Raw genomic sequence first — 23,006 nt, forward strand, 5'->3', positions numbered from 1 at the left:
GCTTCAGTATTCTCAGTGCCACTACATCAAGAGACGCAAATTCCTCACGTCTCTCACCGCAAACACTTGCCTGGGCTCTCACCTTTGCCTCAGCGATACCATACATTCTCTCATTCACCATCCTATATCGCTCACAGATCTCATTCTCTTACGTCTCCTTCAAGATTGCCATACTCCAGATACTAATATGATTACAGGAGAACATATTCGCCAGGGTACTCCCCGAGGCATCGCTACCATGATCGGTACTATCAGCAATGCTACCGCCACCGATATTCCTCAGAACATTCCTCCTCCAGGTCTCTGCGCTGTCATTACTCACAACCTCACGGTGATTACAGACTGCCAACGCCACTGGCCGATCCTACTCACTCACCGACACCATCGGGAGATGTACCTATCCCTCCTGCACAACCGGAACCAGCACAAGTACCAACACTGGAGCACCCCAACCTCAAGCAGAACCTCCACTCGATAGATCCTCCTCATCATTGGATGATGCAGTTTTCCCGGGGGATTCCTTTCCCACCGACAACATCCACCAGTTTCATGAGCTTTTCACAAGGGTGGCGGAATCCCAAGAATTACATCTCATGGAGGTCCATCAGAAACAGCACCGCCTCCTTAAGAATTTGCATCGTTCGCAGAAACCTAAAATGGCTTTACCATTGGACGAAAAAATTAAAGATCGCCGATGACATCTGGCAGATGCCTGTGTCTTCACAGCCTACGCATAAGAAATCTGGCAAAAAGTATTTAGTCCTCTCCAAGGGGATGGAATTTTTGTTTGTGCACCCACAACCAAATTCTCTAGTTGTTGATGCAGGCCAACAAAAGGCCAAAATGGCACAGCACAAAAATGCTGGTGCAGACAAAGAGGCCAAACGTCTGGACCTCTTTGGAAGAAAAGTTTATTCTTATGTCAGTCTCATTCTCAGGATGGCGAATTATGTGGTGCATCTATCCAATCACAGCTTTGACAATTATTCAAAGTTAGTTGTGGCTTTGGAGCATCTGCCCGAGGACAAACGGCAAATGCTGAAATCAGTAGTCCAGGAGGGCTGTGTGGCCTCGACAATGGCCTTACAGTTTTCCCTGGACATAGCTGACGCAGCAGCCACAGCTACATTGGTGGTCATGAGAAGGTCATCCTGACTACAGTTGGCCTCAGTCCCTAAGGACTTACAGAGCAAAGTGAAGGACTTGCCATTCGATAGGCAGAGCCTTTTTGCAGAAAAAACTGATCAGGTGCTCCACTCGGGTAAGGATTCCAGGACAACTTTTAAGAACTCTTGGGATGTACACACCTCCTTACCGTCATAAGCATTACACGCCATACTACAGGCAGAGGCCCTTTTCCTATATGGGGCCCAGATAGGCGACAGGAACAACAACAACAAAGGGGCAGACCCCGTCCCCAAAAACACAGACCACAAACCAACAGGAGTTCCAACTCCCAGAACAGCAGACAGCAAGTTTGACGGTCCTATTGAGGGACTGTGGACCATCCCACTCACATACTTCCCGGGAGCACAGAAACTTTTTCACCATCGCCTGAGGCCCTTTCAACAGAGGTGGTTTGCCATCACCACAGACTGTTGGGTCCGGGAGCTAATATCAACAGGGTATTTGATACCTCTTCTCTCCCTCCCTCCTACTACCCCTCCACCCCGTCCCTTTTCAGGGACCCATCTCACAATACACTCTTAATGCAAGAGGTTGTCTGACTCATCGAGATAGGAGAGGTGGAGAGGGTGCCCGAACAGTTTCAGGGCAAAGGATTTTATTCTCGCCATTTTCTCACTGAGAAGAAATCACAGGGATACAGATCCATCCTGGACCTTCGAAACCTGAAAAGGTATCTCAGGAAACACAAATTCAAGATGGTGACCCTAGCTTCCATACTCCCAGCTCTAAACACCAGGGATTGGTTCATGTCCCTCGATTTGCAGGACGCCTATTTCCATATTACAGTCCACCCAGCGCACAGGCACTTCCTGAGATTTGTCATAGACACACAACACTTCCACTATAAGGTACTTCCGTTCAGCCTATCATCAGCACCGAGGGTCTTTTCCAAGACACTAGCGGTAGTTGCCGTGTATCTTCATCATCAAGGCATCATGATTTTTCCATACTTGGACGACTGCCTAATCAAGACTCATTCATATGATTAAGCACTCCGAGCCACCGAACTCACAAGGGCACTGTGCGCAGACCTGGGCCTTGTGTTAAATGTGCCAGTGTTGACACTCACACCACAAAGATTCCTCGTGTTCATTGGGGCACAGTTAGATTCTATAACTGCCAGGGCCTTGCTTAAACACTTACAATAAGCCCGAAGGCAACAATACTCACCTGTTTACAACTGTTGGGGCACATGGCTTCCACAACTTATGTAGTACACTACACGAGACTATGTCTCAGATGTTTACAACGCTGGCTGGCCTCAGTGTATCGCCCAGGCAACCACAACATGCACAGACTGGTACAGGTCCCATTACTGGTGAAGCAGTCACTGGCATGGTGGATGTTGCCCGTCAACATGCTCTCTGGTGTTCCATTTCACCGCCCTCAGCCGACCATTCAAGTCACCTCGGATGCGTCTCTTCTGGGCTAGGGAGCTCATTGCGAGGGCGCATTTGCCCAAGGCCAGTGGAACGCAGAAGAATCCCACCAGCACATCAACTTACTGGAGCTCAGGGCAGTCATCAGTGCGTGTGGAGCGTTCCTTCCAAAGATTCAGGGCCAGGTAGCACAAATACTTACCGATAATACTACCACAGTTTATTATATCAACCGTCAAGGTGGAGCCCGATCCAGATCCCTATGTGCGGAAGCCATAAAACTATGGAACTGGTGTTTTGTTGGCCTCCGTCGGTCAGTTGACCATGGATGACGTATCCTAGTTCTCGTCTTGGTTTGTGTCGGATTGTCTGGGACAGCGTCGGGGACAGCGTCGTTGGTGGCTGAAAAGGCCAATCCGGGACAGGCATTCTTTGCCGCAGAAGTCGCAGCTGTAGGTGGTTCCCTGGCTGTTGTTGTTGCATAACTTCCTGCGGGCTCGCTTTTCTTCTGATGCACGCATCATGTTCATTTCGCCTGACTTGAGCTGTGTGGTCAGGGTGCCCTTCCACTTCAGGCGGTCTGCTGCGAGGTCTTCCCAGGACTGCGTGTTTATGTCGATGGCTTTCATGTCCCTCTTCACGACATCTTTAAATCGCAGGTTCGGGCGCCCTGTGGTTCTCTTCCCAGATGCCAGTTCCCCGTAGAGGATGTCCTTTGGGATCCTCCCGTCCTCCATGCGGCGTACATGGCCAAGCCAACGCAGGCGACGTTGTCGGAGCATGGTGTACATGCTGGGGAGGCCGGCTCGAGTCAGAACTTCGAGGTTGGAGACTTTGTCTTGCCAGGTAATGCCCAGGATGCGGCGCAGACCTCGTAGATGGAAGGCGTTCAGTCTCCGCTCTTGTCTCGCGTATGTGGTCCACGTCTCGCTCCCGTACAGCAGGGTGCTGATAACGCAGGCGTTGTACACTGCCATCTTTGTTGCGGTTGTCAGCCTGGGGTTGGTCCACACTCGGGTTGTCAGGCGGGCTAAAGTAGAGGCTGCCTTCCCGATCCTCTTGTCGAGCTCAGCGTCAAGGGAGAGATTATCGGTGATGGTGGAGCCCAAGTACGTGAACTGGTGGACGACGTCAAGCTGGTAGTCGTCTACTGTGGTGGCTGGTGGAGTGACAGTGTCCTGGCTTAAGACGTTTGTTTTTTTCAAACTGATAGTCAGCCCAAAGTCTTTGCAGGCCATGGAAAAACGGCTCATCAGCGACTGTAGTTCTTCCTGGGTATGTGTGACGACTGCTGCGTCGTCGGCAAATATCATGTCCCTGATCAGCGTCTCGCGTATCTTCGTCTTGGCTTTGAGGCGAGAGAGATTGAATAGCTTGCCGTCCGATCTGGTGCGGAGGTAGATTCCTTCCGTTGCTGAGCCGAAGGCATGCTTGAGGAGCAGGGCAAAGAAGATCCCAAACAATGTGGGGGCAAGAACGCAGCCTTGCTTGACGCCGCTGCTAATGCTGAAAGGCTCGGAGCAACTGCCGTTAAACTGCACTGTTCCCTTCATGTCTGTGTGGAAGGATTCAATCAAGCTGTGCAGTTTTGGTGGGCAGCCGATCTTGTGAAGGATTTTGAAGAGTCCGTCTCTGCTGACCAGGTCAAAGGCTTTGGTGAGATCAATGAAGGAGACGTACAGGGGCATCTGCTGTTCTCTACACTTCTCCTGGAGTTGTCGTAGGGAGAAAATCATGTCTACAGTTGACCGTTCTGCGCGGAAACCACACTGTGACTCCGGGTAGACACGTTCAGCCAGCTTCTGCAGTCGGGTCAAGATGACCTTAGCAAATACTTTGCCTACGATGCTAAGAAGGGAGATGCCTCTGTAGTTGTTACAATCACTTCTCTCACCCTTATTCTTGTAGAGGGTGACGATCTTAGCATCCCGCATATCCTGCGGTACGGCTCCTTCTTTCCAGCACTGACAGAGCACTTTGTGAAGAGGGTGCAGTAGGGAACACTTGCACTGTTTCAGCAGGTCTGGAGGAATCCCATCGCTGCCGGGGGCTTTTCTTGAGTCCAGTTTATCAACAGCCTTGCTGAGCTCTTCTACTGTTGGCTCTGCATCAAGTTCTTCCATGGTTGGCAGGCATTCAATGGCATCTAATGCTGCGGAGGTCACCGTATTCCGTCTGGAGTAGAGGTCGGAGTAGTGTTCCACCCATCTCCCCAACTGTTGTTGCTTGTCGGAGATTATTTCTCCAGTAGATGACTTGAGGGGTGCTGTTTTGCTCTGGGTAGGGCCCAGCGCTTTCTTGATGCTGTCGTACATGCCTCTTGTGTTCCCTGATATGGCTGCTTTCTGGATGTCGTTGCTGAGCTGCTGCCAATATTCGTTCGCACAGTGTCTGGCAACCTGTTGAGCCTTGCTCCTAGTAGCCCTGAGAATTTGTAAGTTCCTCTGGCTTGGTGACTGCTTGTATTCTGCCAGGGCGGCGCGCTTGGCTTCTATGACTGGAATCATCACAGAGGACTTTGCTTCAAACCAGTCGTGCGTCTTTGTGGTCCTCTTTCCAAAGGTTGCCAGGGCAGTGCGGTGCATTATGTTCCGCAGTGTTTCCCACTTTTCCATGGCAGAGTCTCCTGTCTGTGTGGCGTCAAGTTCCTTCTCAAGCGCTTCTGCGAATTTCTGCGTCAGGTCAGGCTGCGACATCTTGCTGACGTCGATGCGAGGATTTCCTTGTTTCCTTGAACGATGAAACCTCTTCGGGTTCAGCCTGATCTTGCAGCACACTAAGGAGTGGTCTGTGTCGCAGTCAGCGCTGTGATAAGAGCGTACGTGCAGGACGCAATTGATAGCTGAGCGGCGAACTAGTATAAGGTCCAACTGGTGCCAGTGTTTCGAGCGCGGATGTCGCCAGGAGACCTTATGCTGGGGCTTGGTCTGGAAGTATGAGTTGGCGATGCACAGGTTGTAGAAAGCGCAGAGCTCGAGCAGGCGTTGGCCGTTCTCGTTCATTTTGCCGACGCCAAATTTTCCGAGGCACGAAGGCCATGAGTCATTGTCCGCACCTACTCTGGCATTGAAGTCACCCAGAAGGATGAGTTGTTCCTTGTCGGGGATGCTGTTGATGACAGATGTTAGGTTCTCATAGAACCGGTCTTTAGTTTCCAATGTTGCGTTCAGAGTTGGGGCGTATACGCTGACGAGGGTGATAGGGCCTGTGGTGGTGTTGAGACGAAGGGTGAGGAGTCGTTCTGAGCCATTACTGCCTGGTTCTACCATACTCAGTAGGCTATTTTTCACCGCGAAAGCTACGCCATGCTGTCTGGGCTCGTCTGGGGCCTTTCCCTGCCAGTAGAAGGTGTAGTCTTTTTCTTTCAGAATGCCTGAGTCTGCCAGTCGTGTTTCCTGTAGGGCGGCGATGTCTACGTTCAGCCTCAGAAGTTCGTTGTTGATTACTGCTGTCTTTCGTAGGTCGTCAATGTCCCGTACGTCTTCGGAGAGGCCCATCAACATTGTACGGACATTCCAACATCCCAGTTTAAGAGGTGGTCTCTTTCTCAGTGTTTTGTTGCCTGGTGAGATGGTTGCAGCCTGCCGTTCGGAATGTTCCTAATCCCCATGCACCCAGTGAGGAAAGCAGACTGTGGGGGACTGGAACTGGTGTATAACTCACAGAATTACCATCGTGAGTACATACCTCCCAGGCAGACACAATAAGTCACCGATGCACTGAGCAGATGTCTTTTTCCCCAACATGAGTGGGAGATCGATCACAATGTAATCCAATCTGTATTCCAACGGTGGGGATGCCCCGCCATAGATCTCTTAGCGACATATCAAAACACAAAATGCCTGAAGTATTGTTCCAGAGCAAGCCTGGGGCTGGACTCTCTTGGGGATGCATTTCTGATGAACTGGGCTCATCATCTCCTCTTTGCTTTTCCCCCCAGTTCCACTTCTCCCTAGAGTGTTAGAAAAGATAATCCGTGACAAAGCTACAGTGATACTTATAGCACCGTTTTGGCCCAGAAAGACGCAACTTCCCCTGCTTCTGCAAATTTCCACCAAACCTCCTTACCAATTACTGAAGCAACCCGATCTCCTTACACAACCGGGTCTCTCCATGGCGCAAGCCCAGATCGACAGACTACACCTTAGAGCATGGTTCCTAACTGGTTCCAAGATACAGAAATTCTTTGTTCCGAATCTGTGAAACAAGTACTACTCTGCAGCAGACGCGACTCCACACGCAGAACTTACCTCTATAAGTGGCATCGTTTCCACTCGTGGTGCTTAGACAACTACTGCATTGCAATGTCCACCCTGATCCATTGCATCTTGTACTACGCACTCCACTTACACCAGGCGGGATGTAAGCACTTTCCTCAATTAAGGTCCATCTCCCAGCAATCTCTGCGTTTACACAATCCATAGAGGGATCCTCATTAATGGCTCACCCAATGACGAGACGCTTCCTGAAAGGACTAGCAAACCTGCATCCCCCACGCAGAAAACCTCCCGCATTATGGGATCTAGAGCTTGTGCTGGATACCATTACTTTTCCCCCCGCTCCCTCTTTGAACTCTTAGCTACCTGTGACATGCCTATGAAGCTGGCCTTCCTCCTAGCCATAACATCGGCTTGACAGGTAGAGGAATTAGCGTCCCTCCCGGCCAACCCACCATGTACTCTGTTTACGAATCAGGGAGTAATACTTGGATCTCACCCTAATTTTCTACCAAAGGTGAACTCGGAGTTCCATATTAATGAACCAATCATACTCCCTACATTCTACCCCCAACTGCATGCCTCGACCCACGAAGTCTGGTTGCATACACTAGACGTGTGCAGGGCACTGGCATTTTACTTAAAAAGGACCCGTCCTTTCAGGCAATCGCAACGACAACTCCTGTGCTCAGACAAAAGGACCACGGGCCGGGCACTTTCATCACAGCGCATTTCTAAATTAATAGTGAAATGTACTACAAAGTGCTATACGTTGAGGAATACGCCGATTCCTAAATCAGTGACAGCCCGTTCTATTAGAGCAACAGCAACATCACTAGTGTTTCTTGCAGGACATTCGCTGTACAGTGACATGGTCTTCAGATGTGACTTTGCTAAACGTTATGCCATTCATGCTATTTCTCGAGACTCAGCGGTAGCCTCTGCAGTGCTATCCAACAGTAAGGAAATGTTAACTCCAATACCACCTCTGTAGACAAGACTACTTCTCTGTACTCATCTGAAGTGGAGCACCTACGGTGACACTACCCAAAGAAGAGAAAGTTACTCACTTTGTGCAGTAATGACGTTTCTTTGAGGTGTGTGTTCCTGTAGGTGCTCCAGGACCCACCCTCCTCCCCTCTTCGGAGTCTCTTCTTGTGTCTTTCAGGAGTGATCCGATTAGGAGGAACTGGTGGGATCTGGATCATGCAGAAACTCGTGAGGGGCGCGAACAGCACACACTGCCACGCATGTGCGTTCTGGCCGAACCACGGCTGACAATTCTCCGACCTGCGGTGCTGGGACGGGCCAGACACCTGAAGTGGAACACCTACGGGGACACACGCTTTGAAGAAATGTCGTTACTGCACGAAGTGAGTAACTTCCTCATCTGGAAAGATCCTATGCTATTTTTAAAGAAAGCAGAAATGGAAATTGAAGGGAGATGTTTGGTATGATCAGCACATTTAATTTTTTAGTTGCCTTAAACAACTAAAGGGGATGGATCATTTGATGATTACCTGTTCTTTTCGCTCCCTCTGGGGCACCTGGCATTGGCAACTGTTGGAAGATTAAATATTGGTGGGCTAGATTAACCTTTTGTCTGACCCAGTATGGTCGTTCTTATGTTCTTAAAGAAAATTTCTCCCTGTCTTGTTGCAATCTGTTTTATCCTTAAACTGTCAAAGAATCATTAACATTGATAGCCAAAAAGTTCAGTTTTGCTAATATTAGTCTCATTTTCTAATATCTTACTCCATGAATTGTTTTCATTGAAATGTGTTTGTCCACTCATGAAGTAAAGTACTACTTACACTCTCTTTTTGCTACTGTTTGCCACATTGAGTAAGTGAAAACAAAAAGTGAAAACAAAGATTAATTATGCTAGGACCAATCCTGCGAATACATGTGTGAGTGAATTTAGTTGAATGAGTGAGATTACTCATCTGAGTAAAATGATTCATTTATATTTGCAGGGTTGGAACTTTTGATTATAAGGTTTTTAAGGTAGGGATTATGTTAATATAGTACAAAGCATGGTGGAGCCCCAGTGCCTACTGAGGCATTTGGGACACTTCTGTGAAACCTGTAATAATTATAAAACTCAGGATTCAGTAAACAGGTTGTGAGACTTTATGGTAGTTTCAGTCTTAAGAGATGTAAAAGGCTTTTTTTGATTTCATGGATCATTTTGTGATATTTCAGGCTAGCATGGGCAGTGGAAGTATATCTTTCTGTGGTGTATCTATGGACTGGAATGATGTCCTGGCAGATTATGAAGGTAAAGATTTATGTATTCATCTAAATGTGCAAAGTAAGAGTTTATGAAAAAGACTTTCTTTTCATACTCAATTATACATTTGGAATGAAAGTGAATCCCAAATCACTGTGCAGTTCAGAGAGATGTTATTTGGATTTTGTTGGACATTATAGTGTAAATTATATAAATGATTCATTTCTGTGCAGCTCGTGAATCATGGCGACAAAATAATTCATGGGGTGATATAGTGGAAGAAGAACCTGCACGTCCACCAGGCCATGGAATACATATGCATGAGAAACTCTCTTCACCATCTCGCAAAAGGTCTTGGCATTTTCAGCTAACTTGAATTGCCAGAATAGAAGTAGATTCACCGTTGCATAAAGTTATGATAATATTCTATTTTCTTTATAAAGTGCTTTGAGATTTGTGGAGGGAAAAAAGCTTATATAATAGCTTATTGTTATAAAGTGTGTTACTTTTGTACTGTATTCTAGTTTAAATGCTAAAAGGTTCTGAAATTGAAAGAGCAGAACAAAGATAATATTAAACACATTAATCAAAAACCTCTAAATGAGATTAAATAAAATACATTATAGTTGAGAGGTATACTACTTTTTATACTTTCCTAAATATATTTAGAAAGCTGAGTTGCTCGTAGGGTTGTCAGTCCCAGTTCCTTGTCTCATTGGGTCATTTTATCATGTTTATATTAAAAGAACAATAGCAGAATCTAAAAAGAAACATGAGGAGAAACAGATGAAAGCTCAACAGCTGAGAGAGAAGTTACGTGAAGAGAAATCACTAAAGCTTCAAAAACTGATGGAACGGGTAAGTTTTCTATAGTTAAAAAGATCCAGTGTATTTTTATTTAGAAGACTATTTTTGTTCTCTTGGTCCAAAAACATATTCTACTACAGGTTGAACTTGTCTAGTCTGATATTCTCTGTTGCGGCAACATCCGTGATCTGGCATGATTTGAGTTAGCTGGATGTCCGCTTACCTTAGTTATGGCCAAGTTTCCCACAACCCCATAAAGTTTGATAACAACCATCAGTCCTGGTTTTCCGTGTTCTGTGCTGGTATTTAGCTCTTGTCTTTTGGGTCTGTGTTAGCAGAATCTTAGTGCAACACAAAAGTGATCTGACTTTCTAGGAGGCTTGTATATTAATATTAGTTATATTACCCAAAGTCTCATTGTAGTCTGGGTGCCCATTGTATTATAAGTTGTGCAAATACATAGACTTTTGCTCCAAAATCTTAGCAATATAAAAAGAGAAGCAAAAGAGAAAGGGTGGAGAGAGTGGAGGAAACAGGTGAAAAATATATAAATCACTGATTCTGTAAGGCTGACAGCTGGAACTGAACGTAGGACCCTGGAGCTTAGTACATGAACCTCAGCAGCTTGAGTTAAAAGTGAGCAGTTTCTCCCTTTTTTAAGGCTATGTCTGTGCTACTGAGTTTTTCTGGGATAACTCCGCAGTGTCCAGAGAATGCGTCTGCTCTTCTGAAATGTTTTTTGGAAGAGTAGACATGCTCTTTTGGAAGCCCTGTAAATCTTGTTTCATGAGGAAGAAGGGCTCTTCGGAAAGAGGAGGTTTTTCAGAAATGTGGCAGAGTGCAATTTGCGTACCTTTTTCAGAAAAAGAAGTATAGTGTAGACATAGCTTCTGTGTCTAAGTGCCACTACATGGGCCAGCATACCACATCCAGAAGGAACGTGAGTTACAATCAGGGTTATGATGTTCACACATCTTGTTAGTTCATTCATTCATTCATTCATTCATTCATTCATTCATTTTGGCACCCAGACAGGGGATGGGGAATGAATGGGTAAATAAGGAGTAAAAGGGAGGAGGGACATCAGTGGGGCTATAGAGAGATTGGTACAGAAAGGGAATGAAGAAAGGACAAATGAGAGGTCAGGGACACTGTGACTGGTAGGTATAGGTTTGTGCAGGAGACAGATGAGAGGCGATTGGGGTGAACAACCAACCACAAGAGACAAAACAATGTCCATACTTTGTAAAAAGTTTGTAAAAAGCAGCCTTCTGATATTGCTAGATTCCAGTGACTGTGCAGAGATCTCTCTCTTCCATACTGCACCAAGCTGTTTTGCGGAAGTTCCTGATGCTTCCAGGGATTGGCTTCATCAGAGGGGCCTGTTCTTCTACCTGTCCCTTAGAGTTGTTATATTACCTGAAGCCAAAAATGTATGTCATCCTGTGTACAATACTGCACTGGACTTGTAAAATAGTGTTAACATCATTAAATGGAGAGTTATTACCAAATCATTAAGTGCTGTGAGATTTACTGAGAGAAGTTGGACAATGTTGGGGATAACTTCTTGGTACAAGTGCTGAAGGAACCAGCCGGGGCCACGCGCAGCGTGACCTGCTGCTCACAATCAGGGAGGAACAAGTAGGTGAAGTAGAGGTTGGTGACAACCTGGGAAGCAGAGATCATGAGATGGCAGACTTCAGGATCCTGACCAAAGGAAGAAAGGAGAGTAGCAAAATACACACCCTGGACTTCAGAAGAACAGACTTTGACTCCCTCAGAGAACTGATGGGCAAGATTCCTTGGGATGTTTACATGAAGGGGAAAGAAGTCCAGGAGAGCTGGCAGTATTTTAAAAAAAGCCTTATTGGAAGGCACAGGAAGAAACAATCCCGATGTGCAGTAAGAAAAGCAAATATGGTAGGCGCCAGGGAAATTCTGGTGAGCTTAAACACAGAAAGGAAGCTTACAAGAAGTGGAAACTTGAACGGATGACTAGGGAGGAGTATAAATATATTGCTCAAGAAGAAGGGGAGTAATCAGGAAGGCGAAAGCGCAATTGAAATTGCGACTAGCAAGAGATGTGAAGAGTAACAAGAAAGGTTTCTACAGGTATGTTAGCAATAAGAGGGCAATCAGAGAGGGTGTGGGGCCCTTACTGGATGAGAGAGGTAACCTAGTGACAAATGATGTGGGAAAAGCTGAAGTACTCAATGCTTTCTTTGCCTTTGTCTTCGTGGACTAAATCAGCTACCAGACTAATGCACTAGACAATGCAGAATGGGAAGGAGGTAGCCCATGGTGGGGAAAGAACAAGTTAGGAACTATTTAGAAAAGCTAAACATACACAAATCTATGGGTCTGGATTCAATACATCCGAGGGTTGGCGTTGACAGATGTCATTGCGGAGCCTTTGGCCATTATCTTTGAAAACTCTTGGAGATCGGGAGAGATCCCAGAAGACTGGAAAAAGACAAATGTAGTGCCCATCTTTAAAAAAGGGTAGAAGGAAAATCCAGGGAACTACAGACCAGTCAGCCTTACCTCGTTCCCCAGAAAAATCATGGAGGGTATCCTCAAGGAATCCATTTTGAGGCACTTGGAAGAGGGGAAAGTGATCAGGAATAGTCAACATGGATTCACAAATGGCAAGTCATGCCTGCGCAATCTGATTAGCTTCTATGATGAGGTAAATGGCTCTGTGAATATGGGAAAGTCAGTGGCTGTGATATACCTTGACTTTAGCAAAGCTTTTGATACAGTCTCCCACAATATTCCTGCCAGCAAGTTAAGGGAATATGGACTGAATAAATGGACCGTAAGATGGATAGAAAACTGGCTAGACTGTCGGGCCTAATGGGTAGTGATCAACGGCTCGATGTCAGGTTGGTGGTCAGTTTCTAGCGGAGTACTCCAAAGATCTGTTTGGACTGGTTTTGTTCAACATTTTTATTAATGACCTGGATTTTTATTAGTGGACCCTGAAAGCTGCATGGAAACTTTTTAAAGACACCATAATAGAGGCCCAACTTAAATGTATACCCCAAATTAAAAAACATAGCAAGAGACCTAAAAAAAGAGTCACCGTGGCTTAACCACCGTGAAAAAGAAGCAGTGAGGGACAAAAAGGTATCTTTTAAGAAGTGGAAGTCCAATCCTAGTGAGATAAATAGAAAAGAACATAAACACTGTCAAATCAAGTGTAAAAATGTAATAAGAAGAGCAAAAAAAGATTTTGAGGAACAGCTAGCCAAAAACTCAAAAAGAAATAACAAAATGTTTTTAAGTACATTAGAAGCAGGAAGCCTGCAAAAAACCTGTGGGTCCCCTAGATGATCGAGCTATAAAAGGAGCAATCAAGGACAATAAAGCCATTGCAGAGAAACTAAATGATTTCTTTGCTTCAGTCTTCACGGCTGAGAACGTTGGGGAGATTCCTGAAACTGCACCATCCTTTGTGGGTGATGAATCTGAGGAACTGTCCCGGATTGAAGTGTCATTAGAGGAGGTTTTGGAACAAATAGAAAAACTTAATGTTAACAAATCTCCGGGACCGGATGGCATTCATCCAAGGGTTCTAAAAGAACTCAAATGGGAAATTGCTGAGCTATTATCTGTGGTTTGTAACCTATCCTTTAAATCGGCTTCCGTACCTAATGACTGGAAGGTAGCCAACGTGACACCAATATTTAAAAAGGGCTCTAGAGGCAATCCTGGCAATTACAGACCGGTAAGTCTAACTTCAGTACCGGGCAAATTAGTCGAAACAATAGTAAAGAATAAAATTGTGAAGCATGTAGAAGAACATAAATTGTTGGACAAAAGTCAACATGGTTTCTGTAAAGGGAAATCCTGTCTTACTAATCTGTTAAAGTTCTTTGAAGGGGTTAACAAACATGCGGACAAGGGGGATACGGTAGATATAGTTTACTTAGATTTTCAGAAAGCCTTTGACAAGGTTCCTCACCAAAGGCTCTTGTGTAAATTACATGGCCATGGGATAAGAGGGAAGGTCCTTTCTTGGATTGAGAACTGGTTAAAAGACAGGAAGCAAAGCGTAGGAATAAATGGTAAATTTTCAGATTGGAGAGGGGTAACTAGTGGTGTAACCCAAGGGTCAGTCCTGGGACTGATCCTTTTCACCTTATTCATAAATGATCTGGAGAAAGGGGTAAGCAGTGAGGTTGTAAAGTTTGCAGATGATACCAAACTGTTTAGGATAGTCAAGACAGAAGCAGACTGTGAGGGACTCCAAGAAGATCTCACCAAACTGAGTGATTGGGCAACAAAATGGCAAATGAAATTTAATGTGGATAAGTGTAAAGTAATGCACATCTGGAAAAATAACCCCAACTATATGTACAGTATGATGGGGGCTAATTTGGCTACGACAAATCAGGAAAGAGATCTTGGAGTTATCGTGGACAGTTCTCTGAAAACTTCCACACAGTGTGCAGCGGTGGTCAAAAAGGCAAATAGGATGCTAGGAATTATTAGGAAAGGGATAGAAAATAAGACCCAGAATATCTTACTGCCCCTGTATAAAACTATGTCCTTGGCCTCTGTCTGTCAGAGGCTGGAGAGGGATGGCAGGAGACAAATCGCTTGATCGTTGTCTTCGGTCCACTCTTTCTGGGGCACCTGGTGTTGGCCACTGTCGGTAGACAGGATACTGGGCTAGATGTACCTTTGGTCTGACCCAGTACGGCCGTTCTTATGTTTTTATGTTATGTTCTTATGAGGGGATGAATTGCACCCTCAGCAAGTTTGCAGATGATACTAAGCTAGGGGGAGAGGTAGATACCGTGGAGGGCAGGGACAGGGTCCAGAGTGACCTAGACAGAGTAGAGGATTGGGACAAAAGAAATCTGATGATCTTCAACAAGGACAAGCGTAGAATCCTGCACTTGGGACGGAAGAATCCCAAGCATTTTTACAGGCTGGACACTGACTGGCTAAGTAGCAGTTCTGCAGAAAAGGACCTGGGGATTAGAGTGGATGCGAAGCTGGATATGAGGCAACAGTGTGCCCTTGTAGCCAGGAAGGCTAATGGCATAATAGGGTGCATTAGGCGGCCAGCAGCATTGCCAGCATATCCAGAGATGTGATTATTCCTCTTTATTCGGCTCTGGTGAGGCCACATCTGGAATATTGTGTCCAGTTCTTGGCCCCCCACTATAGAAAGGATGTGGCCGCATTGGAGAAGGTCCAGCAAAGGGCAACCAAAATGATTAGGGAGCTGGAGCTCATGACCTGTGAGGAGAGACTGAGGGATTTGGGTCTGTTTAGTCTGCAGAAGAGAAGCATGAGGGGGGATTTGATAGCAGTCTCCAACTTACAGAAGGGAGGTTCCAAAAAAGATGGAGAAAGGCTGTTCACAGTAGTGACGGATGGCAGAACAAGGAGCAATTTTCTCAAGTTACAGTGGGAAGGTCTAGGTTGGATATTAGGAAAAACTATTTCACTAGGAGAGCAGTGAAGTACTGGAATGGGTTACCTAGGGAGGTGGTGGAATCTTCATCCCTAGAGGTTTTTAAGTCGTGGCTTGACAAAAGCCCTGGCTGGGTTGAGTTCGTTGGGATTGGTCCTGCCTTGGGCAGGGAGCTGGACTTGATGACCTCCTGAGGTCTCTTTCAGCTCTATGATTCTATGAAATTGCTCTAAGTATTGAGCTACATCTAAAGAACTCTCTTAATTTTAGCCATTTTTTACTCAATTCCTGTAAGGTTTTGGAGGATAGCTTAACATTGTACTGTCACAACTATAGATGAAGGTTACAAAGTAGAAAATACTGGGAAAAATGTAGGCATTAATTGCCATATTATATTAGTTAATAAGATACTGATGCACTGTGTGTAGGAGAAAGATGTTCGAAAATGGAAAGAAGAATTATTGGACCAGAGACGCCGGATGATGGAGGAAAAATTACTCCATGCTGAATTTAAACGTGAAGTGCAGTTACAAGCAATTGTGAAAAAAGCACAAGAAGAAGAAGCCAAGGTAGGCTGTCTCTATGAAAAAGCATTTATTATTTGTTGAGAGTGCTCTACCCTGAAGGACATACAGATGCAGTATGGTTCAATATACGATTGTCAGTCAAGCAGATAAGGTTCAGTCTCAGAATGGTGAAAGTTTTCCTTGAAGTGTAAACTAGGGGGCTGCGCTACTAGCTTGTTACTCTCGCCTGTTAAGCAACCCTGGCTCTTTCCCTTCAACTGCTGGGAAGGGCTGTTTTGCAGCCGTATCAGCCCGGGTTCCTTCTCTCTCCTCTCCTTCCCCAGCCATGCCACCCGAGACCCTTTCTCCGTACCCACCCGCTTGTCCCCAGCCGTGCCAGCCCGAGTCCCTTCTCCCTCTCCCAGCTGTGCCAGTCTAGGCCCCTTCTCCCTCCCCTGGCCGCGCAAACCTGGACCCTTTCTCCTCCCCTCCGCTGCGCCATCCTGGAGCCCTTCTCCTTCCCCTTCGTCCAGCTGCGTCAGTCTGGGCCCCTTCTACCTACCCTGGCTGTGAGAGCCTGGGCCCTTTCTCATCTCTCCCCTCTCCCCCTCTTTTAGCCCGGACTCTCCCCGCCAACAGTAGCCCGGGCCCTTTCTCCCTCCTGCCCACACAAGCCTGGGCCACTTCGCCCTTCCAGGGCTGCACCAGGCTAGACCCTTTCTCCTCCTATCCTCCGCCACCCTAAACACTTACTTCCTCCCTGCCTCCTCTCTCTGGCCATTCCAGCCTATGCCCTTTCTCCCTCCCCACCCCCCTGATGCACCAGCCTGGACCTTTTCTCTTCCTCCTCCCTGCCTGCAGCTGCGCCTGGATCCTTTCTCTCACCCTCTACTCCAGGTGCAACCTAACCCTAACCCTTCCCCCTCCCCCCACGGGCCATGACAGGCCCAGCTCTCTCCTCCCAGCCACCAAGCGGGGAGGGGGGCTGCTCTTAGGCTTTGGAGGCCCCACGCTGTCCCCCCTGACCTCCAGGGGGCCACTCTAAGCCCTTGCCAGGCCCTGTGCTCTCCCCCCAGCCATCGGGGGGCCACTCCATGGACTTGCAAGCCCTGAGTGGCAGCTGAGTACTGGGGAAAGGGGAGGGGGAAGGACAGAGGAGGCAGGTGAGATGCAAAGTGATGTGATGATGTTATTCTTTCATCCCGCAGGAAAAGGTTCTTTTTATATATAGCGTAGGGATGTTAAATTGTGTTTAACTGACTAGTTGATGGAATTTCCATTCAATAGTTGATAAGTGGGGAAACTGCGGAGCCACAGCAGGGTTAGCTTCCGGACAGCTGATTCCCAGCTCACGTCTGGTTCCATTCGCTGTGCTTCAGCCTTTTATATGCATTAAGAGCCAGCCATCTCTTAATACATTTAAAAAGCAGAGGCGTGGCATCTGGGACTAGGCACGAGCCAGGAATCAGCTGATTCCTGGCTCATGCCCAATTCCCCGCTATGCCTCTGCCTTCCCTGCTCCCTGCAGAAATGGTGCAGGTGGGGAACCAGCTTTTAAGCTGGCTCCCCCAGCACTGGCTCTTGCTTCCCCCACTTGTTGCCTCTAATAGTCATTACTCGATTGTCCGATTCAAGTCATTACTCGATTGTCCGATAAATTTACACTAGTCACTTAGGGTATGTCTACACTACCCCGCTAGTTCGTGGAATGAGGAGTAACGGTAGTTCGAACTAGGAAGCCTAGTTCGAACTACCTAATTCGTGCCCCGTGTAGCCGCGCTGCACGGGGTTCGAACGAGTGGGGATTTAGAAATGGCGGCGCCCCGCTTATGCAAATGAAGCCCGGGAAATTCAAATCCCGGGCTTCATTTGCAATTGCGGTATGCCTACATTACCCTCCTAATTCGAATTAGGAGGGTAGTGTAGACATACCCTTACATCCCTTAAAGGGATGTAACTAGTCCGCTGGTCACTTACACCCCTGAAACATAGAGAGATAAATAACCTTCATGGGTGAACTATCATTGGGGGAAAAAAACAAGAAATGGTCTGGTAGCACTTTATAGGCTAACAAAACATGTAGATGGTATCGTGAGCTTTCGTGGGCATCTACATGTTTTGTTAGCCTATAAAGTGCTACCAGACCATTTGTTTGTTTGTTTTCTTTACAGACTAACTTGGCTACCCTCTGAAGCTATCGTTGGGAAGCTTGTGGAAGAAATGTGTTTTGTTTTAAGAAGGAATTTGAATAAAGAGCAAGTAGTGCTCTTGCCACCCTTTGGGAATATGGGATGTGCAAGGTGGGGATGGCTCATTGTGTGCTCTCTGTGCTACACTCCCACTCTAGGACTAAGAGATAATCTGGTCCTTTAAATGGAGTCCTGCAATATTCTTCAGATGTTCATAGTAACTCTCTCTCTTCCTTCCCAGTGGTCTGGATTTAGATATAACTAGAATCCCAAAGACGAGTAAAGTGATTGTGAATGAGTGCACTGAAAATAATTGACAGCCCCACTATGTATCTATCACACTTTAAAATTTACTTACCTCCTGGGTCTGTGAAATATCTCATCAAAGAAACAAGAATGTAGATGAGAATCTTAATTTTATATATTAAATACACAGATGATTATGTTTGTACCTGTTTTTTTCTTTTTAAATCAGTAAGCAGTTAATAATATTAAGTTACTGGAGAAACATGTAACCAGAGACTTTCATAGAATCATAGGACTGGAAGGGCCCTCAAGAGGTCATCTAGTTCAGTCACTCATGGCAGGACCAAGGCTATGTCTAGACTACGAGGAATATTCGAAAGAGGAATCCCATGGAATTTGCATATCTTCTTCTGATCTTACTTTCGAAAGCGGAGCAATCTAGATGCGTTTTTTTCAGCAACGCCGCCTGTTTTTCGAAAAGATGCGTAAACCTAATTTTTTGAGGAAAAGCGGCTTTTCGAAAAGGGGCGGTTGAAGTGAAAACGCTCTGCTTTCGTAAGAGATCAAAAGAAGATATGCAAATTCCATATTTCCATATCCTCTTTCGATTCTTCCCCGTAGTCTAGATGAGCCCTAAGTATTGGCATGATGTATTTATTCTAGGAAAATAGTTAAAACTTATCAGTGCTTTCTTGACTAAACGCCTAACATGATAGTTGCTGATAGTTTTAGTTTACTAACAATTCTTCAGTAACTTAAAAGAATTTATATTAAAACTCCTTTTTTGAAACAGAAGTGTCCTCTTAATATTGGAATGCTGTGTCTTGTATGTAGTGAAGCCTTGTATCTGAACTATGATTGATGCACCTTTTCAAACTTGTTAATTATCATTATTATGACAAAATTGGTTTAGCAGTTTAACTTAATGGCTGTTTCTGTCACTTAGTTTGCAATAGATTGTGGACCATCTAATTCAGTTTAACACATTTACCTTAATTATTATTTCATTAAACCAGTGTGGCTTCTGTAATAATATTAACTAAATCACATTTAACATAATTCCCAACTAAGCAGATGTTTGAAGTGTTGTATGTGTGAGATCTGCTGCCTCTTGTGGTTCTTTTGTTGTGGAAGATCAAGGTTAATTGGGTTTATAGGAATACTAGCTGATGTGTATTATGGTTAAAAGACCATGATGACTGTTGCTGCCTAATTGGTTTTCCGAATTCCCACTGCTTGCTGTTCACTGAACTGCAAAATCCATTCTGTAAATGTATTCTAGTCAGTAAACAAAGCAGAAACTCTACGTTTTGTTTGGTCTCTTATTAGATTCACTGATTTACATCTGCTCAATCCTTTTATGGATTCTCACAAATATAATAGGTTGTGTACAACAGTGTAGTCTCTCTTGTATTCAGTGTATTTTCTAATTTGTTTTCTTAATGCTAATAACTTTTTGTGATTTTTTTTTTTTCCTCAAAAATGTTCCTTCTGAAATCAATTGCATTTAGACTCATAGACTCATAGACTTTAAGGTCAGAAGGGACCATTATGATCATCTAGTCTGACCCCCTGCACAGTGCAGGCCACAGAATCTCGCCCACCCCTCTTAGAATAATCCTCTCACCTATGTCTCAGATATTGAAGCCTTCCAATACTTTGAAGGCCCCAACATGCAGAGAGTCCTTCAGCTGTGATCTGTGCCCAATGCTACAGAGGAAGGCGAAAAACCTCCAGGGCCTCTGCCAATCTACCCTGGAGGAAAATTCCTTCCTGACCCCAAATATGGCGATCAGCTAAACCCTGAGCATGTGGGCAAGACTCACCAGCCAGACACCCAGAAAGTTCCCTATAGCAACTCCTATCATCCCTCCATTGACCTATTTCCAACTGGAAATGAATGGTCAATTAGTTACCAAGATCATGTTATTTCATCCAACCATCCCCTTATCATAGAATCAGAACTGGAAGAGACCTCAGAAGGTCGTCAAGTCCAGCCCTCCGCTCTAGGCAGGACCAATCCCATCTAAATCAACCCGGCCAGGGCTTTGTCAAGCCGAGACTTAAACACCTCTAGGGATGGAGACTCCACTACTTCCCTAGGTAACCCATTCCAATGCTTCACTACCCTCCTAGTAAAATAGTTTTTCCTAATATCCAATCTGGACCTCTCCCACCACAACTTGAGACCATTGCTCCTTGTTCTGCCATCTGTCACTACTGAGAACAGCCTCTCTCCATCCTCTTTGGAACCTCCCTTCAGGAAGTTGAAGGCTGCTATCAAGTCCCCCCTCACTCTTCGCTTCTGCAGACTAAACAGACATTTAAGGTTACATAACGGTTTCCCCTTTCTCAGTTGTGTATAACTTTCTGAAACGTTCACTACGTTCATTATAATGCAAACATTATATACAGGGTTCGACAAATTATGGAAAACCCTACTCGCCAGACAAAAAAGGGACTCGCCATCTGCCCCCCAAAAAAGTGGTTTCTTTAATGGCATAAATTCCTAATAAGAATAAGAACAGTAATTACTAATACGTTCTTAATATCACCCAAGTTATTAATAAATATCTTATAAACTTCTACTTTTTCGCTCTGCTGCCGTGTCTCCTCCCCTTGCTTCATGAGCTACCCTGGTGCCTGCTGCCCCCCAACCCCTCACCCTCCTCTGCTATCCTGACTCCTGCCCTTCTCACTGCCCTCAGCCTTCCTGAGATCTGCCCCCCTTCACCAGCCCTTCTCGCCCCCTACGCCCACTCCTCCAGTAGCCCCACTCTGATCAAGTGAGCTACCCCTCCTCGTCCCCTCTCCTAACAACTCCCTCTACACACCTTCCCTGCCTCTCTCCTCTGGTGCTGGTCCCTTCCCTGCAGGTGTCTGCCCTTCTGCTTCACCCCCAGAATCTCCTGGCACCTGCACCCTCCTGGTTCCTCCCCCTTCCCTCACTGCCCCTGCCCCCTTTGCCCTCCTTTTCCCTGATAGCCACCCACTCAGCACCCTCTGCCCCCATTCCCCTCATGCCCCTGTGCCCTCACACATGCCTTGCTCCATCCCCACCTTCCTCATGCCCACCCCTTCTTTCAAGTTTTCTTCCAGCACCTCCCCCTCCTCCCTCTAGCCCCCAGTGCCCTTATTCTTACCCAGCATCACCCTGGTTCCCCCCTCCCACTGAACCCTCCCCTCCTGCCCTTTCCCTCAGTGTCTGCACTTGGCCCTGTGGGATTTGTCTCTCCTGCACCCCTGTCCCTTGGTGCCTTCCCCTTTCTTCTTCTTCACCCCTCACTCCCAACCCACAGGGAAAACAGGGTGCAGGGACAGCACAAAGCCAGAGGGATGCAGGGAACAGTGGGAGGGGGGACAGGGGTGGCTCGGGGAACAGGAGTCACAGAGGCAGAGGGACGCAGGGATCGGGGGGAGCAGGGTGTGGTGGAGGCACAGGGAATGGGACGCGGGGAATGGGAGGGGTAGAGGATTCGGAGTCTAGGGGCAGTGCAGGGAATGGGCAGCACAGAGCTGGGGGGCGGGGAGAGCAAGGATCAGGGGGTGCAGGGTGCAAGGGCTGCGCAGAGCCAGAGGGAGAGCAGGGGATCCGGGGTGCAGGGGTGGTGTGGTGAATGGGCGGTGGGAGCCAGATGGGGCGCGGGGCGGGTGCAGCGAGCGGTCTTTTGCCGGCGAGGGGCTGGGGCCGTGGCATGGCTGGAGCCGGTAGGGTGGGGCCTCGCTTCGCCGCGCGTCGCAGTCAGCTGCTGGGGACACTCAGCCAGTGCTGAGCTGGCAGGACCACGTCACGCCAGTGTCCTGGAGTCTGCCGGCGCCCCGCCTCCTCGCGCCGCAGCTGCACACACGCAGCCCGGCGCTGAGAATCGCCGCAGTTCCCCCTCCCCAGCAGTGCTCTGCTCCTCTGCCAGCTGGCAGATTGGATGGGGCCACGCCTCCCGTAGTGCGGGCTTCAGCCAGCCCGTTACAAAGGCCCACCGGGCCAGTCCGCCTCTGCACTCGCCAGCTAGCAAAATCTACTCGCCGCGGGCGAGTGCATTTGTTGAGGTGTGTGTGTGTGTGTGTGTATATATATATAGAGAGAGAGAGATTTGCCAAAATCTTTCCAGTAGTTCTTGAGTATAAAGAGAGGGTTAAAAAGTACACTTATTTCAGATAATTTAAAATAATAACTGTGTAGCTCTAAATCAAAAACAACAGGGAATACAAAGCTTAATTTTTGGCACATTTTTAATGTAAAAAATTAAAATATCTTAAAAGCACTTCAAAACTGGTCCTGTACATCGTGGGTTTTTTTCATGAGTATTAATAGCCAGTGTAGAATTAAAACATTATGGATTGTTCTTCTCTGGATCAATATAATAGTAATTGTAGATTTATGAAAGAGAGCATAACCAGGTATGAAAGAAAAAGACTATTCAGCTTGACATATTTTCCTTAATTACAAATATGTCTATTCACACTTTAAAACATTGCATTTTGTGAGGTAAACATTAGAATTTAATGAATCTGTAAATACATAAAAATTTCCAAGTAAAAGGTGGAAAAAACTGATTGAGTCATAGAGGCCCTAATTCTACAAACACTCATGCACATACCTAACTTCATGAATGTGTGTATATTGGCTAGTGCATTATTTAATCTTGTTTTAAATTTCCCAATTATGTAGCTTCTATAACTTACCTTGAGAAAACTTCCACAGTTCAATACATTTCATTATTGGGAAGAAATTAAACTTTTTTTTGATAGCTTGTCCCATTTTTTTTCTTTATGCTCTTTGAGCTACCTTATTAAAAAAAAATAGTGTGTG

General features: G+C 46.2%; 1 protein-coding gene across 10 annotated transcripts in view; it reads left to right on the plus strand.

The window, feature by feature from the left end:
• Nucleotides 1–23,006, plus strand: part of SCAPER (S-phase cyclin A associated protein in the ER) — a 406,842-nt gene that overhangs the window by 95,255 nt on the left and 288,581 nt on the right. For all 10 annotated transcript variants that reach the window (XM_075897363.2, XM_075897366.2, XM_075897365.2 and 7 more), the window contains 4 exons: nt 8,990–9,065; nt 9,251–9,368; nt 9,764–9,875; nt 15,684–15,824. In XM_075897363.2, coding sequence (XP_075753478.1) covers nt 8,990–9,065; nt 9,251–9,368; nt 9,764–9,875; nt 15,684–15,824 — 447 coding nt within the window. The remainder of the gene's footprint in view (nt 1–8,989; nt 9,066–9,250; nt 9,369–9,763; nt 9,876–15,683; nt 15,825–23,006) is intronic.

The sequence above is a fragment of the Pelodiscus sinensis genome, chromosome 14, assembly GCF_052426305.1.
Source record: "Pelodiscus sinensis isolate ZL-2025 chromosome 14, ASM5242630v1, whole genome shotgun sequence".
NCBI classification, from domain to species: Eukaryota; Metazoa; Chordata; order Testudines; family Trionychidae; genus Pelodiscus; species Pelodiscus sinensis.